Here is a 15,524-nt window from a genome sequence, read left to right as displayed (position 1 = left end):
AAGATGAGCTTGTTGCTCTTTTCATCCATTAAGGAATCAATTTAACTTTAATTACGATCACTATGAAATAACAAATTTCTTTTTTAGTTTTATACCAGAGAATAATAATATTATTATGCCAACCTAATCACAGCAAACACTTTTCAAGTACATTAAAAATACAAATAATAATTTGTCATGTTCCCACATCACCCCCTTCTCAGTAGTGTAGTCAGTTTTAGGACTTCAACTAATATTGCTGGAAATCTAATTTCACAACCAGATCTTGTTGTTCTTGGTTTTTCACCTTCTGTAGAATGTGGTTGTTGGTCGTGTGTGCTGATGATTTAACTGGAGTGTCTTCAGGGTGTGTATTATTATCATTCCTCAGGTACATATGTTTCAATCGATCAGTGGAGATAGTTTTTATCTGGTCTTTCGCTTGAAGTCCAAAAAGTTTTTAGGTTCCTTTCAGTCGCTTCCTATGGGCCTTCATCTGGAGGCTCTAATGCCTTCTTCACTCAGTCAACCCATACCATCACATGTGTTGAGTTGCTGAGGTCCTTGTGTGTGAAAGGTGCTTCTTTTGCTCTGTGGAAATACTGAGCTACTTTCAGACAATTCATATATTGCTTCAGTTGTGACACAAATTGGGGCAAGTCTGAGTCCCTCTTTGTGCCATACTCTCATAAACAATTTCTGCAATTGTAGCTTTAGTGTTTTCTCTAATTGAGCATCAAAGACCAAGAAGGATTACAGGTATTACTTGAGTCCATTTAGCAATTGCATTGGCACAGATGGCTGCTCCAAGTGTCTGATCAAATGTTTCAATTTTTGCATTTTATTGAGGATGATATGCTGTAGTTTGGATTTGATTACAACCACAGGTTTTTGATAGTACTTGAAATAGCTCTGAGTTGCCTTCCACGGTCTGTCACTATTTGGTATGGTGTTTGCAATTTGTAACTCTGTCAATGCAACATTAAACAAGAAGTATATTCTCCTGAAAGGAGGGTTTGGTCCTACCAGGTCAAGGTAAATTATTTTGACGCATTCATCAGGACAGGGAAATGGTCCTAATGGCACTTGAACATGTCATGATACTTTATTTTTCTGAAAAGCCGTACATGTTTTAGCCTGATTTCTGACATCTTTTTTTATATCGGTCCAGTTGTCTTGATGCCCAGTCTGTTCCTTCTAACAGATACCTGAAATATTTGACAGCCATGTATATTCTAAGAAGCTCCCTGTCATACTTGGAATACTTCCTTCATGCTGTTGTGAACTTTTTTGGAAAAAAATGTCCAATTGATATCCACTGTCTATCTTGCCACTGCTGCAGTGCAGCACCTGTCACAAAATCTGGTGAATCCACAAACATAGCAAGTTGATTGTGCAATCCAGGAAATGACAAAAGCATAGAATTTGCAAGATCTTCTTTGCATTTTTGGAACTGAGCAATTGCTTCTTCTGTCCAGTCAATACATCTTCGGTCATTTTTAGTTGCACCTGTCAAGTGATCATTCAGCAAAGCTTGGTTTTCAGCAGCATGTTTCAAATGCCCACGATAGAAGTAGGTGATCCACAGTAATGTTTATTATCGTTGCAACCCTTTCCAGATCTGGCTTTGTCCCTGCAGGTGTAATTAAATGTCCTAAGAATGTTAGCTGTTGTACACTAAATACTGATTTTCCAACATTTATTACAGGACCATATTCATTCAACTGCTTAAAGAGTGAGCTTAGATGCTCAACATGTAGCTCTGGAGATTCTGATGCTACTAAAATATTATCCAAATACAGGAAAGAAAAATCTAGTTCTCTTAGAATGTCATGTATAATTCACTGAAATGTGCTGAGTGCATGATGAAGTCCCAAGGGCATATAATGAAACTCACAAAGACCAAAAGGTGTAATAATAGCTGTCTTTGGGTTGTCTTCTTTGGAATTTGATAATAAGCTTTTAGTAGCCCTGTCTTTGAAAATATATTTTTATTTTGAAGGATAAAATTTACAACATCAACTCATAGAACTGGATACCGGTCTGGGAGAGTCCTGTCACTCAGATGACAATAATCTCCACACACTCGCCACTGGTCATTTGGCTTCAAACAACGTGTAGCTAACAGAAACCGAAATTCTTTTTTAGCAATTTGCAATTTATGTGGGTCGAATCTACGAGCCTTACTGTATTTTGGTGGACCACTGGATGTAGTGGTGTAATGCTGCAATTCAACAGCATTGGTACTATGATTGGTTTTGTTAGTTCAGGAAATCTTTTCAAAAGTTTAGAAAACTGACATATTGCATAGAGTGAGCTTACTGGGTCTTTAGCATTCACAGTGGTTACTTCTGCTGAAATGTTTAATTTGGTGATGTTGTCTATGAACTTTTTATTTTTGAGATCTACTAGTAAACCATGATGATGAAGGAAATCAGCCCCCAGTATAACTTTTGATATGTCTGCAACAATGAATGGCTATTGAAAATTATGTTTAAGCCTCAAATCTATGGTTATCAGCTTGGAACTGTAAGTTTTTATCTCGGAACCATTTGCAACATAAAGATCGAAGTCAGAATGTTTACTTTCTTGCCTGTTGAAACTGGTATAACAAACAAATCTGCACCACTATCTACAAGAAAGTATCTTCCACTATTGTGATCTTTAACAAACAGACAATATTGGGAGCTTGATACGGGACTGGGGTAGAACACTCAGCCGCTGTTGTGTCTACCACTTCTAGTTTTCCTTGTTTGGCCACTGACAAGTTTTTCAAGCTTACAGAATGTGCCAAATTTAAAATTATAGTAGCAGTACTTTCCATTTTTATTGAATTTTGCTTTGCTTCTACTTCCACTGTGTGATCTGTGCCTGCTTAGTTTTCAAAGCATTTTTATCTCATTTTCCAATTCTTCAATTCTTAAGAGAAGATCTTTTACTGATGTGTTCGACAGTGTTGACAGAATGGACTGAACTAATGCAGTGTGAACCTCCTCAATAGGATGCATGTCGATCATACGATCTGCCATTTGAGCAATCATATCCTCTGTTTCATCAGATAAAACTAAAATACTGTGAATGCTATCAGGAAGTTTGTCAAGCCAAAGTGTTTTCAAGATCTTGTCTGACACATTAGTACCAGCATAGCCCCGCATTTTCCTTAATAACTGGCTAGTTATAACCCACTCTAGAGTTTTTTTAATTTAACACTCTTCACTTCCTTCAAATATGGTCAAAAGTCATTCTTTTGCAAGGGAATATTTATTGTTCGCATCACTTGTAATTAGGTCCCAGGCATTTCCAACAAATTTTGGCTCCAGCTAACCGAGTAAATAGTTAAATTTAGTCACTTCAGTAGCTATACCAGTGATTGTAAATTCCGCTTTGGCTCGATGGAACCAGATGTCTGGCTGTTCTGTCCAAAATGATGGTAGCTAATGCTTACCTTATCAATTTCCAGCTTGCATTCAGGATTATTACTTTCAGGTCCATTTACTGTTGACATTTTGTGCATTTTTTAAATACAGTATACCAAGTTGAAGAATTAAGTGAAAATTTCGCCGCAACTAGCTTGCAAATGTCGTCGTCTCACCATTCATTTTTGGGTCACCAATTTGTTGCTCTTTATTTTCATTAAGTACTCAATTTAACTAGATTTTTCAGTTTCTTTTATTTTGTTATCACACCCAACAAGAAACATTAATTACAACCACCCTGAAATATGAAACTACTTCATTTTCTGTTTTATTCCAAAGAATAATATTATTGTGCCAAGATTATCGTGGCAAACACTTTTAAAACATGTTAAAAATACAAATTGTAATTTTTTATGTTCCCACAAGTTTCTGGAATGTTGGTACTTCACACTGGATAAAACATAATTTGGGGGGGGGGGGGGGGGACTGTAAACAGAACCATTTAATATCAAGTGAGGTATCATTGGATTTTCAGAATCACCAGGCAAGAAGGCTAAACAGAGCTTCAGTTGGGACGTCTACGCCACTACTGGTGCACAGAACAATGAGTGTGTTTAGTAATAGGTTTTAATTAAAAGATACTACTAAAAATTGAATAACTTACAGTAAAAGGATCTCAAGTCAGATAATGAGAATGGTTATAAAAACAAATAAATACATTTCTTCAAAATGATAAGCTTACTCTCCAAATCTCTTACATCCAAATGTATGTTATCATCATCTAATGGGGTGAGCCTGTTTGAAAGTGTCGTCTTTCCCATTAATCCCCGTCTTAAGTTATACATTCTTACGTATTTCTGTAGCACCTACCACTAGGAGATAAACAACTTTATTCTAAAGTATTCAGGAAAGCAATATCTGCTTTGAAAATATCAATTCATAAAACAAAATATTCATCCTACCTGCATCAGCATGAATATGGTAAAGTAGCACATAATTCTTATGAAGGAAAAAGATAGCAGACATAATGCTACTGATATGACATTCAGGGTACTGAACTTCTGAGATACTCAAGCTTCCAAACAGCTTTATGTGTTAGTGAAATGTGTCATTATTCCTATCTGGGACTGATAAATTACAACAACCATTAGGATAATTCATAAAGTTGTGTTAGTTATGTGGTATGTCCAGAAAGTAAGTAAGTACTGTTGTGGAAAAAACACACAAAAATAGTTTTCTTTCACACCAAAATTTATTTTTACAAGAAAGGGCATTTCTTAAACTATTTTTCTATGTAGTTTCCACCATTGTTCAGCCATTTGTCATAGCAGGAAGCGAACTTTTCTATACTCTCTTCATAGAAAGATTGTTGTCAAACCGCCTAGCTCCAAAATCACACTTCAAGTCAGAAGGTGCAATGTAAGAGTTGAACTGCTGAATAAGGTTTTGACTGACTCCAGCAGAATAGGGATGTGCATTGTCATGAAGCATCACAATACCTTGTCCAAACATTCCATGCCTTTTGTTTTGAATTGTATACCCAAGTTTCCTCAATGTTTCACAGTATCAGACCGCATTGATGTTTTCACGTCTGGGGAGGAACTCAACAAGTGGAATGCCAGTCTGCTCCAGAACACAGTGCACATGTGCTGACATTATTTTCAGTTTTAATAATATTAGGAAAGGGCAGATTGCTACACACCATACAGAAGACCCATTGAGCCGCAGACAGGCACAATGATGCCTGATCTGGACTCGGGGCCAAGACACCCTTTGCTCATTTCTTCACAACCTCAACACCTCCTCTCTCATACATTTCACCTGGTCCTCCTCAATACAGTGCACAACCTTTCTCGAAATCAACCTCCTCCTCTTTGATGGCTCCATCCACACCTTTGTCCACATTAAACCCACTAACCACCAACCGTACCTGGGTTGTGACTGCTGCCATCCATTCCACATAAAAAAAATCACTCCAATACAGACTTTCCACCCAGTAATGGCACATTATCAGTGACAAGAAATCCTTTTTGTATTATGCTGTTAGGTCTCACCAAGGCCTTCACAGACAGGCACTATTCTCCAAACCTAGTCCACAAACAGATTACCTCTGCTATTCCCCCCCCCCCCCCCTCCCCCCTCCTCGCCCGCCCCATACCCCCAATACTTCCACCACCCAAAAGAGCCAACTACAAACCCCTGATTGAAATACTGTACCACATCCTTCATCAGGATTCTGAATATCTATCATCAGGCCCTGACATGAGGTACATCCTCCCAAAGTTCTTTCCCACCCTCCTAAAGTGGTGTCCCATCACCCACCCAACTTCCACAACATCCTAGTTGATGCCACTCTCAATCCCAGCCCATTGCCACAGGCATCATATCACTGTGGAGGGCCCAGGTGCAAGACATGCACAATCCACCCACCCAGCACTTACTATTCCAGTCCTGTCACAGGCTTATCTTACCCTATCAGCGCCCAGGCCCCTGTGAAAGCAATAATATTGTATACCAACTCTGCTGCAACCATTGAACAGCTTTTTATATTGGTATGATTACCGACCAGTTCCACCAGGATGAACGGCCACTGCCAAACTGTGGCCCAAAGCACAACATGCAGCTGAACCTAACATGCTTGATTTCAGTGGCTGCTTCACAATTTGGGCCATATGCTTCCTCCCCTCCAGCAACAGCTTTTCTGAATTGCACAGGTGGGAGTTATCCTTACAACACACCCTCTGCTGTCAAAATTATTCCAACCTCAACCTACGGCAACCTACTGTTCCCACACCCACCACCCAACACTTTGCACCCCTTCGCCCTGTCAACTCCTCCTTTTTTACATTCCCTCACCCTCTTTGTGTGGCACCCTCTGTCATTGTATGCATCATCCTTTCCTCTTCCCTGTTCTCCTCCTTTTCTGTTCCTTTCCCTTTCCATTTTCCATTTTTGACACTACAGCACACCTCCCGATGCTACACCAGGCAGTCTCTAGTCCCTGCATGGCGTCAGACAGCGCTCTCTTCTCCTCTCATTGATACTCTGCTGTTCATCCCACTTCCCCACCCCACTCCAGATTACTATTCAACATGGTAGTCATGTTACATTCAGAGTTGCTGGTGGTAGTGGCCATGTGTGTGCGATGTGTGCTTGTTTGTGTGAATGGGTGTGTTTGTTGAAGAAGGCTTTTGCCAAAAGCTGTAATGTGTAACAGTCTTTTCATTGTGCTGTCTGCAAATCAACATGTCATCTTTACGGTGAGTAGCAATTTATTCATTTCCTAATATTGTTGCTATTCCAACCTGGAGTTTTGATTGTTTGTTTTGAATTTTTATTTTTTGGGAGTTCATCGGTGCCTCCACTCCATTGACTGTTGTTTTGATTCTGGAGTGACATAACAAACCCAAGTTTCATCACCAGTCACAATTATGTTTAAGAATTCACCACCCTCATTACTGTATTGGTAAGAAATGTCAAAGCACTGTCAAGTCGCTTCATTTCGAGTGATCGGCAATGAATGTAATCGCAGCAAAATCTGATTGTAATGGCATCAGTGGAGAGAAAATGAACAGATTGTGAAACTTCAATGCTGTGGTGATGGTAGAACGAAATGGTACTTACTTTCTGTACATGCGTCATAATCATCATATGATCTTAAGTATTTTTATAATAAGTGATCGGTGTCTTTGTTAAAAATTTATGATTATTTCATGTGTCTGTAAAAACATACATTAGATTAATGGAAGTTGTCAGGATCTGATTCTAAATTCTGTGTTATATACCTCTACTTTGTGTTAGTTTATTACCTTGTGCTTTTGACTCATGACTATCTCTATATACAACCCTTTTTTGTTGTCTGTTGGCAGGCTGTATTTACACCAAACAATTATGCAGTTTCAAAATGTATGATGCCTCAAGAATCAACAATAATAAGCATTTACATCTTAGGTGCAACGTCAATTGCTTTATGGATTATTCTAACTTACCGAAGGTTTTGTCGTCGTACTCGATGGTTTAAACGGAAATAAAATTGTATTTTGTTGTTTGAAATTTCACAGATTAAGAGCATATTTCAGTAACTCTGCAAATATTATTTTCAGAATTGTATGTGAGTCTTATAAATAATTTATCTGTACAGATAATTTAAATCCAGTTTTACTTAATGAAATTTGTTATTTTTTTTAAACCTTTTATATTCTGTGGATGTCCTTTCCTACCTGCACAATATTTTGGTTGATTTCTTAAACATTTGGATGGCCTGACTTTTATGTCTTACTACCGTTCACTTGTGAATTAGCAATAGTTATAAATTTTTTCCAAACTTTCAAAAAATGGTGAGTACAAAATAAAAACTTCTTAATTTGAGTTAATAATATATTGTCATATTTTTTACAATCTTAAACATGTTAAATAAAAGAATAATTTTGTTAAAGTTTTGTGCATAATTACTCACTTCCTGTTAAACCCCATTACAATTTTTGCAGCAAAGGTAAAGCTGAGAAACAAACTGTCTTTCATGTAGAAGAGGGACTTTTACATTCTAAGGATATTCTATTGTTTTGCCCTCAGTTTTGGAGGAGTGCATGACAACACTTCATACTCCCATCCCAACTTCTATGATTTTCTTTATTTTGTGCTGAAATGTGAATATATATTCTTAGGTGCAGTTAGGACTTCCAAGGACTATGTTTAACATGTGCTTCTCCATATCTGGCTTTTTCTACTCCCAAAACCTCTTCATGTTCTGGCTTCTGGTCTCCATCAGCCAGTGTGCTAGGATACTCTGCTATTTTCCAAGTTTATGAATGTGTGTGTGTCATTTATTTGCACATGTCTTTGTGCATTGTGTCTTCCAGTTTGTCATAGCTTCCGTAAGTTCTTTGCTACATCTTTTATACATATTGTGGCACACTTGCTTTGCTTAGAGTGTTCTCGGATTTTTCTGGTAAGTCTTTTGATGCCCATCCTGTACATATGCCTGACAAAGTTCAGCCTTCTTTTTCTCAGGCCATCTGTCAGTTCATTGCTCCATATTTACAATTCTTTATTTTTTTCTTTTTCCACTTGCCCAGATATTTGAATTTATCTACACTGTAACTATTCTGCAAATTGTTTTCAGTCCATCATTTACATTCATTACTTCTGTCTTTTCATATAATCAACATGTTCACATCTTGTAAGGTACACATGCTGTGCTGTGGGGATGATCCATAAGGTTGGAAATGATGAACACGCTTCTTCAAAGATCCAATCACAGTGTAGACACTTTTATTGTTCCAGGATGACTGATTTCAACAGACTTGAGCTGCTGTCTGATCTTATGGAACTTGTTAAAAATTGCCATGTTACATTACATGAAGCCAAAGTACAACAGGTACACCCCATGTGTACATGCCCTGATAGAAATCCAATTGATAAAATGCTCGTAGTTGATAAAATGCAGAGTTGATAAAATCCTCATACCGTCCATGCATATTGGTGGCAAATATTGCTCTCCCAAGTTTGCTGTGCCAAGTGCTGTATGGCAAGCTTGGGAGAGTCATGTTTGCCACCAATATGCATGGATGGTATGAGGATTTTATTAACTCTGTATTTTATCAACTACGAGCATTTTATCAACTGGATTTTTATCAAGATATGTGTACGTGAGGAGTGTCTTTTATGCCTTGACTTTATGTAATGTAATGTAACATGGCAATTTTATAAAATGTTCTGTAAGATCAGATGATGGCAGCATAAGGCTATTGAAACCGCTTTTCTTGGAACAATAAAAATATCTACACTATGATTGTGGCATACAAAATGTATTCTTAATTTCCATTTTCACATTTATTTACTGGGCTTTTTCATGCAACATTTGTAACATGATCTTTTTCTGTTCTTCTGTTTCAATTAGAACAATTGAATCATCACTGAATGTTACAAAAATCTGTGTTCATATTGCCATTCCTGTAACCCACTCTCTTGAATTTTGCTGTCTATTATCAGATTATACCAGGCGAGGTGGCACATAATTGGGTAACACACTAAACTTGCATTCAGGAGGATGACAGTTCAAACCCGCATCTGGCCATCCTGACTTAAGTTTTCTGTGATGTACATAAATCACTTCAGGCAAGTGCCAGCATGGTTCCTTTGAAAGGGCAAGGCCATTTTCCTTCCCTAATCTGAGCTTGTGCTCCATCTCTAATGATCTCATTGTCGACAGAACATTAAACATTAATTTCCTCTTGCCCCCCCCCCCCCCCCCCCACCCCTCCTCCTCTTCCTCTCAGATTATTTTCTTCAAAAACTGCCTAAAAGTATTTGTGTTAAGCCTGTCACTCCTGTCATGACCTCAAAAAGGCGTGATATTTCTTCCTTGAATTGTAGTTCAGATTGGTATCTGTGTTTCCCTGGTCAGCAGTCTGATCTTGTGATTTACTCTGGATTCATCTAAGATTTTAAACAGATTTTGTCTTTAATGTTATCCATTATTTGGATGTGAGGTAGACATTGTTAAGTAATATGTGGTGGTACTCATTTATTTTAAATGCACTTCTCTCAATACAGTGCTCTCACCATCAGCTTGTTGGCATTCAGCTCAAATGATGACAACACTAAAACTAACAATGCCTTTGCAGAGTTCATAAAGTCCAGTGACCCACGGATCCTTGTCTTATATTACAATTGTCCACGTCTATCTTTGACAGCCCCGTTACACACTACAACAGTGCACCAGGCACAGCTGATGAGGATGACACAACATAGTGTGAGGTTGTGGTGTGAGGTGGGGCTGATAAAGACAGAAGTGGACGATTTTAATATAGGACAAGGGCCCGTATTTCAGTGTGTTTTATGAATACCGCAAATTTGTTGCAAGTATTTTTAGTGTTGTTATCACTTGAGCTGAATCTCGGTAACTTGATGATGTGAGCCTTACCTATCCAAAACCATATTTGAAAGGTGTGAAATACTTTAAAGCAGGTGAGTGCTACCAAGCATTACTGATCAAGTTTGTCTGTCTAAAGAGTGCTATGTCTTCACTGAAATATACAAATGCCAATATTGTCATCTTGTTTCTTCGTTTATTAATTTTGCGATGGACATTGCGTATCTGTTTAGTGCTTTACATAACTTTTCTAAATCCTACTAATATGGTTTTCTGTGCGTTTCAGCTGATTGCTGATCTTCCCATGCTGTGTTATTGTTCTTGAACCACTGGATTGCCATTGTTACCTCTTCTTGGAGTATCTCTTCTGATTGTTCACATTCCTTAGCTGCACTTGGTTCTTGTTTCTCTTGCAGTACTGCAGTGTTCAACAGATTTTGATATTATCTTTAATATTTACTGCCACTCTGCTAGTTTGTTCTCTGGTTGTTAATTATCTCTCATTCACATATAGAATGCACCCATGTCAATTTTTCTAAAGTTTTCTTTTAATTCATCTTGTTTGGATTGGTCTGCTTGGCTTTTGACCCCTTAGTGTACTCTTGTCATCGATTTTCTAGGTGCTTTAAATCAATCTCAATTACTGTCTAATTGCCAGTCCACCACTTCCAGAATTCTTGACTATTTAAGAGATTGCTTTCACACTCTTGCTTCCACCATCAGTTCTTTCTGATGTTTTCTGTGTGTTACTCAATATCTTTCCATGTCCCATACCTCTTTTTCCTTCTTATATTTTCCAGTTACTTTTGAGTTATTCATTTTCTGTTTGCTTCAGAGTTTGCTGTTGTCTGCCCCATTTCTTTTTGTTAGATTGAAATTTCACCTTGATCCAAGTGAGATAATGATCTTATTCTATCTCACTTCCTTTTCTGACTTCAACATTCAGTACCTCTTTCATGTTCTTTTTTCTGATGACTGTTATCCAGCTGGTATTCACCTGGTTTGGTAACAGCAATGTCCTCATGTTATTAGAAAAGTCTTTCAACATCATATTACTATTTTTTAGGCTGAATAGCCTGAAGTATTTTGTAAGCTTTTCTTCATTTCAATTGCTTCATTTTCTCTTTTGAGAAACCATCTTCTATGTTTCAGAGTTCCTTCCCCCTGTCTGTCTGTACATTTATATCATGTAGCAGGATTATTACATGACATTGAGATATGTTGAATGTGGCGTCCTCAGGTTCTTCTCAGAACTCTTTAACCTCTCCAGGGTTTTTATGTTCAAAGGAGCATGCCTATTTATGCTTTGTTGACAGATCTGAGAATCAGAATCAATAATCTCTCTTAACTAGTGTATTTTTGTTTAGTGTGAGTATATGTGCTTCTTCTTGATATCTACTTTGAGGTTTTGGGAAACCCTGTCTCTTCGCTACTGCAGTATGTTTTGGGCACCTTAGAATGCAAAAGCCCAATTGCATCAGTCGTCCTAGTGGGGGACTGTTAAGCTCATGTTGTATCCATTGAAGTAATTTCCATCATGCATGAGCACATGAGTCTTTTGGGAAGATGGTCATTATGCCATCTTCAGTCTTGAAACTAAGGCTGGTAGCCCCAGAGGTTTCTCCTCTGGAGTAAAGGCCACTCCTAATCAGGAATCAGATCTCACTTACTAGGTTTAGTCTACCCCGTATATTTGATTTCCTCAGTAACACTCTTATCTAGGGTATCCTTCTACCCAGGGAAGTTCTCTAAGGGGGATGTAGCAACCCTGGGCCAGCTAAGTGGGTTTTATATGTTATACTGTAGATTGATTTAACACTTGCTGATCACATTAGATAAGCACTTAAAGTCCCATCACAGTCGTAAAATTTGTCACATCTCTAATGCCTAGTGTGCAAAGGAAACTTATGTTGATGTTTTGGGGAAAAGACCAACCCAATGGTTCACTAATGACAAATGTTTGCAATCTCTCATTGTCTGCTGTCATAATAAGGCATAATTTGCCGTTATGTAATATTGTTTGAAACAGTTACGGAAGCACAAAACTATTAGACATTTTGCTCTACTTCATCTGATCTTATTGCTCACTCTTTGACCAGTTGCCTAGGCTTCTTTTACCAAACAGATAATGAGTCTTGGGACATTTATACATATTTTTAGTTTCTTTGGGCTGTGAACAGTAAGTGTTTATCTGTTTACAAAAATAAAGTGTTTATTTTATCTGAGTGTATTGCACCAAGTATAGTTGATAAATTTAAGTGTGTACATATAGAAACTATAGAGATGTTTCTGTTGTAATGCAAAACTGTTCCATTTGTAGTAGTAAAATTGGTGTGTCATGTAACAAATGTTGTACCTGACTAAGCATATAAATAAGTGATTTTTTTAATTTTATATTTTTAAAAGTCTCAATTTTTATTGCTTATTGTTAGAATTTCATGTAAACACTTGAGAATTTTTTGTTTTCATATAGATTTGTGGTTGCTTTCTCCTGACATCCGTGTTGTATATTTTTAATGATAAGAGGGGAGAAACAGACCAGAAAATCACATATGTGGTGGTTTCTGGGAAACCATACCTTACATTGCATAAAATGATTTTACAGGATGATGAATAAATCTAATGTGGGTGAAAAATATCAGTTCTTTAGGTTATGGTGATGTCTGTTGTAGCGAACCTTGAACTGTATTTTGGAAGCAGTCACAATGTTTGTGTGGGTCAAAGAAGACTTCAGTCTTTTTAAGCAGGCTATCCATAAGAAGAGGTGTATAATTTAATTTTCTTGTAATTTAATAATATTGGTTTGAAAACTGCAAAAGTACACATAAAATAAAAATTTAAAGCTGGAGATTTCAAGTTTTCATAAAACTATTTCTTATTAAGTATTGTCAAAGCATGGAGAAAAAAGAAAAATGGGATTGTTGGATTTTATAGCTTGGTGTCCTGGAATTTATGAAATTGTGACTTTGACTGATAGACATATGCGAGGAGCCTAGGGTATTGTTTTGGATAAACCATGTGACTGCAGTGTGTAATATTTAATGTTTTGTATGTAATTTTTAGTGAAAGACAAAATACAAATGCAGAGAAAAATTCCTTGTAGGATGTTTGTAACAGTCTGCTTAATGGAGTTTATTTATATAAAATATGAATTGTGTTAAAATGAAAAAAAAAGTGCCTGACTGAAGAAAAATGGTACTTTTTAGTTAGAGAACTAAGTATGGATGTACTGTAATAAACAATGTTAAACTATGAAATTATGACACAGAATTACCTACAGGAGACAAAAAAAAGTGATATTGCCAATAAATAGGTGGAGAAGGGAAAGGCACTGTCCTAGTGTATAGAACTATAAGTTGCTTCCTCAGATAGGAGAGGTGGATAGGTCTCGCTTTGTCCTCACATCAGGTGGGGCAACCTCTTCCTAGGATCTGAGTGACTTGCTTTGTATTTTTTAACTTTCCCGAACAATTCCTCTCTCCTTCCTGAGAAAGGAACTAATACTTCTGAAAGCTAGGATAGTATCATCTGCTTTCACAGTACTAAATTTTTTGCATGCTGAAGACCGGAAATTCTACTTCCATCTTTTCCCCCCGCCACGATAAATTAATGAAACAGTGTTAAGTCTGTTGCAGAAAAATACATAGGAAATTATTAAAGTAATGAAGAAGATAGAATAAAAGTGGAAATTTTGGAAACTATTTAGGCTGTCCAAATGTAAATATTGCCGAGGCTTTAATTGTCGAGGATGGCACTGATAAACGAAGGAATTTATGGAAGACTTGAGGAGAAGGCGCTTGAATCTGCTGACTTGAAACTCATGGTTTTCTGGAGGTATGTTGATGATACCTTCGTAGTTTGGCCGCATGGTGAAGATAACTTGCAAGACTTCTTAAGTCATCTGAACTCTCTCCACAATCCAATAAAGTTCACAATCGAGATGGAAAAGGAGGGATGCTGTCCATTCTTGGATGTTCTGGTTCGGCGCAGAGAGGATGGCACTTTGGGACAAGAAGTGTATCGGAAGCTGATGCACACAGATTTGTATTTACGTGCAAATAGCTGCCACCATCCTGCCCAGACAATGAGTGTTCTCCGAACTTTGACCAATAGAGCGCATATTATGTCTGACGAAAGCAGTCTGCAAGATGAACTGTCCCACTTACAAAGAGTGTTTGAAGAGAATGGGTACTCCCCACAGCAAATACAGAAGGCTCTGAAAATGAAGCTGAAAGAGCACATAAAGAAAGCAGAAGAAGACGAAGAAACCTTTAAATCGATGGCCTTCCTGCAATATGTGGGTAGCCTCTCATCAAAAATAGGACGGATTTTCAGCAGACACAAAGTAAAAGTGATTTTTCGTCCCCCACTCAAGACAACTGCACTTGTGGGCTCCATCAAAGATGATATGCTGCTCCGAAAATCTGGAGTTTACAAAGTTCCATTTGAATGTAGCCTTTCTTACATTGGACAAACAACTGGTACTGTTCAAGAAAGATGTACGGAACACCGGAGGTACGCACGACTTTTACAACCTAACAAGTTGGCAGTGGCAGAGCACTGTATTGACACTGGTCACAGTATGTTGTATGACAACGTCGAAATTTTGGCAACTACATCATCTTTCTGGGACTCGATAGTGAAGGAGGCAATTGAGATTCGCTTAACGACGAATTGAATTAATAGAGATAGTTGTTTCAACCTTGATAAATCATGGAATCTGGCACTTGGTGTAATAAACTCACAAAGACATTGTCACAGTGCAGCTCACATTGATATATCGACATGCCAACACAGATCGACTGCGGAGTCATAGATGTAACTCGTGCATTGTGCACGTCTCTTCCGCCAACAAACGTTTCTGGCGCATTTGCATCTGTGGCCGGATGCGCAGTCATGCGGTACACGAGTATAAAGGGATGAAGCGAGCACTGGAGTGGCAGTCTTGCGGCTCACTCTGAAGGTGGCTGAATGTTATACAGCCAAATAATTAGGATAAGAAGGAGAATTCTTGCTGCTGCACACTCAAAACTTAATGGAACATTTTTATATCTGCTCTGTTGTTCATGTTGAAGAAACTCCATGGCTACTTGAAGTGGTCAGCTTTCTTGAACATTAATCCATCTATCTCCAAATTTTTCCTTACTTATCACTTGGAGTTCTCTTTCCTCCTCATTAAAACTTACACCTATTTCATCAGCAATTTAATAATAGTTTTGCATCATTCTGATTACTTCTGTTCTGAAACTGCTTAT

The 15,524-nt window shown here is 37.7% G+C and overlaps 1 protein-coding gene across 1 annotated transcript in view; it reads left to right on the top strand.

The window, feature by feature from the left end:
- The window catches only part of LOC124615785 (metallophosphoesterase 1), a 166,822-nt gene extending 159,096 nt beyond the window's left edge, over positions 1-7,726 (top strand). Inside the window, exon 9 of the mRNA XM_047143903.1 lies at positions 7,265-7,726. Coding sequence (XP_046999859.1) covers positions 7,265-7,426 — 162 coding nt within the window. The 3' untranslated portion in view covers positions 7,427-7,726. The remainder of the gene's footprint in view (positions 1-7,264) is intronic.
- Positions 7,727-15,524: the final 7,798 nt, after the last annotated feature.

The sequence above is a fragment of the Schistocerca americana genome, chromosome 5 (assembly GCF_021461395.2).
Source record: "Schistocerca americana isolate TAMUIC-IGC-003095 chromosome 5, iqSchAmer2.1, whole genome shotgun sequence".
Taxonomy (NCBI): domain Eukaryota; kingdom Metazoa; phylum Arthropoda; class Insecta; order Orthoptera; family Acrididae; genus Schistocerca; species Schistocerca americana.
Note: the sequence above shows the minus strand (reverse complement) of the source record. Positions and strands in the feature narration are given on the sequence as shown.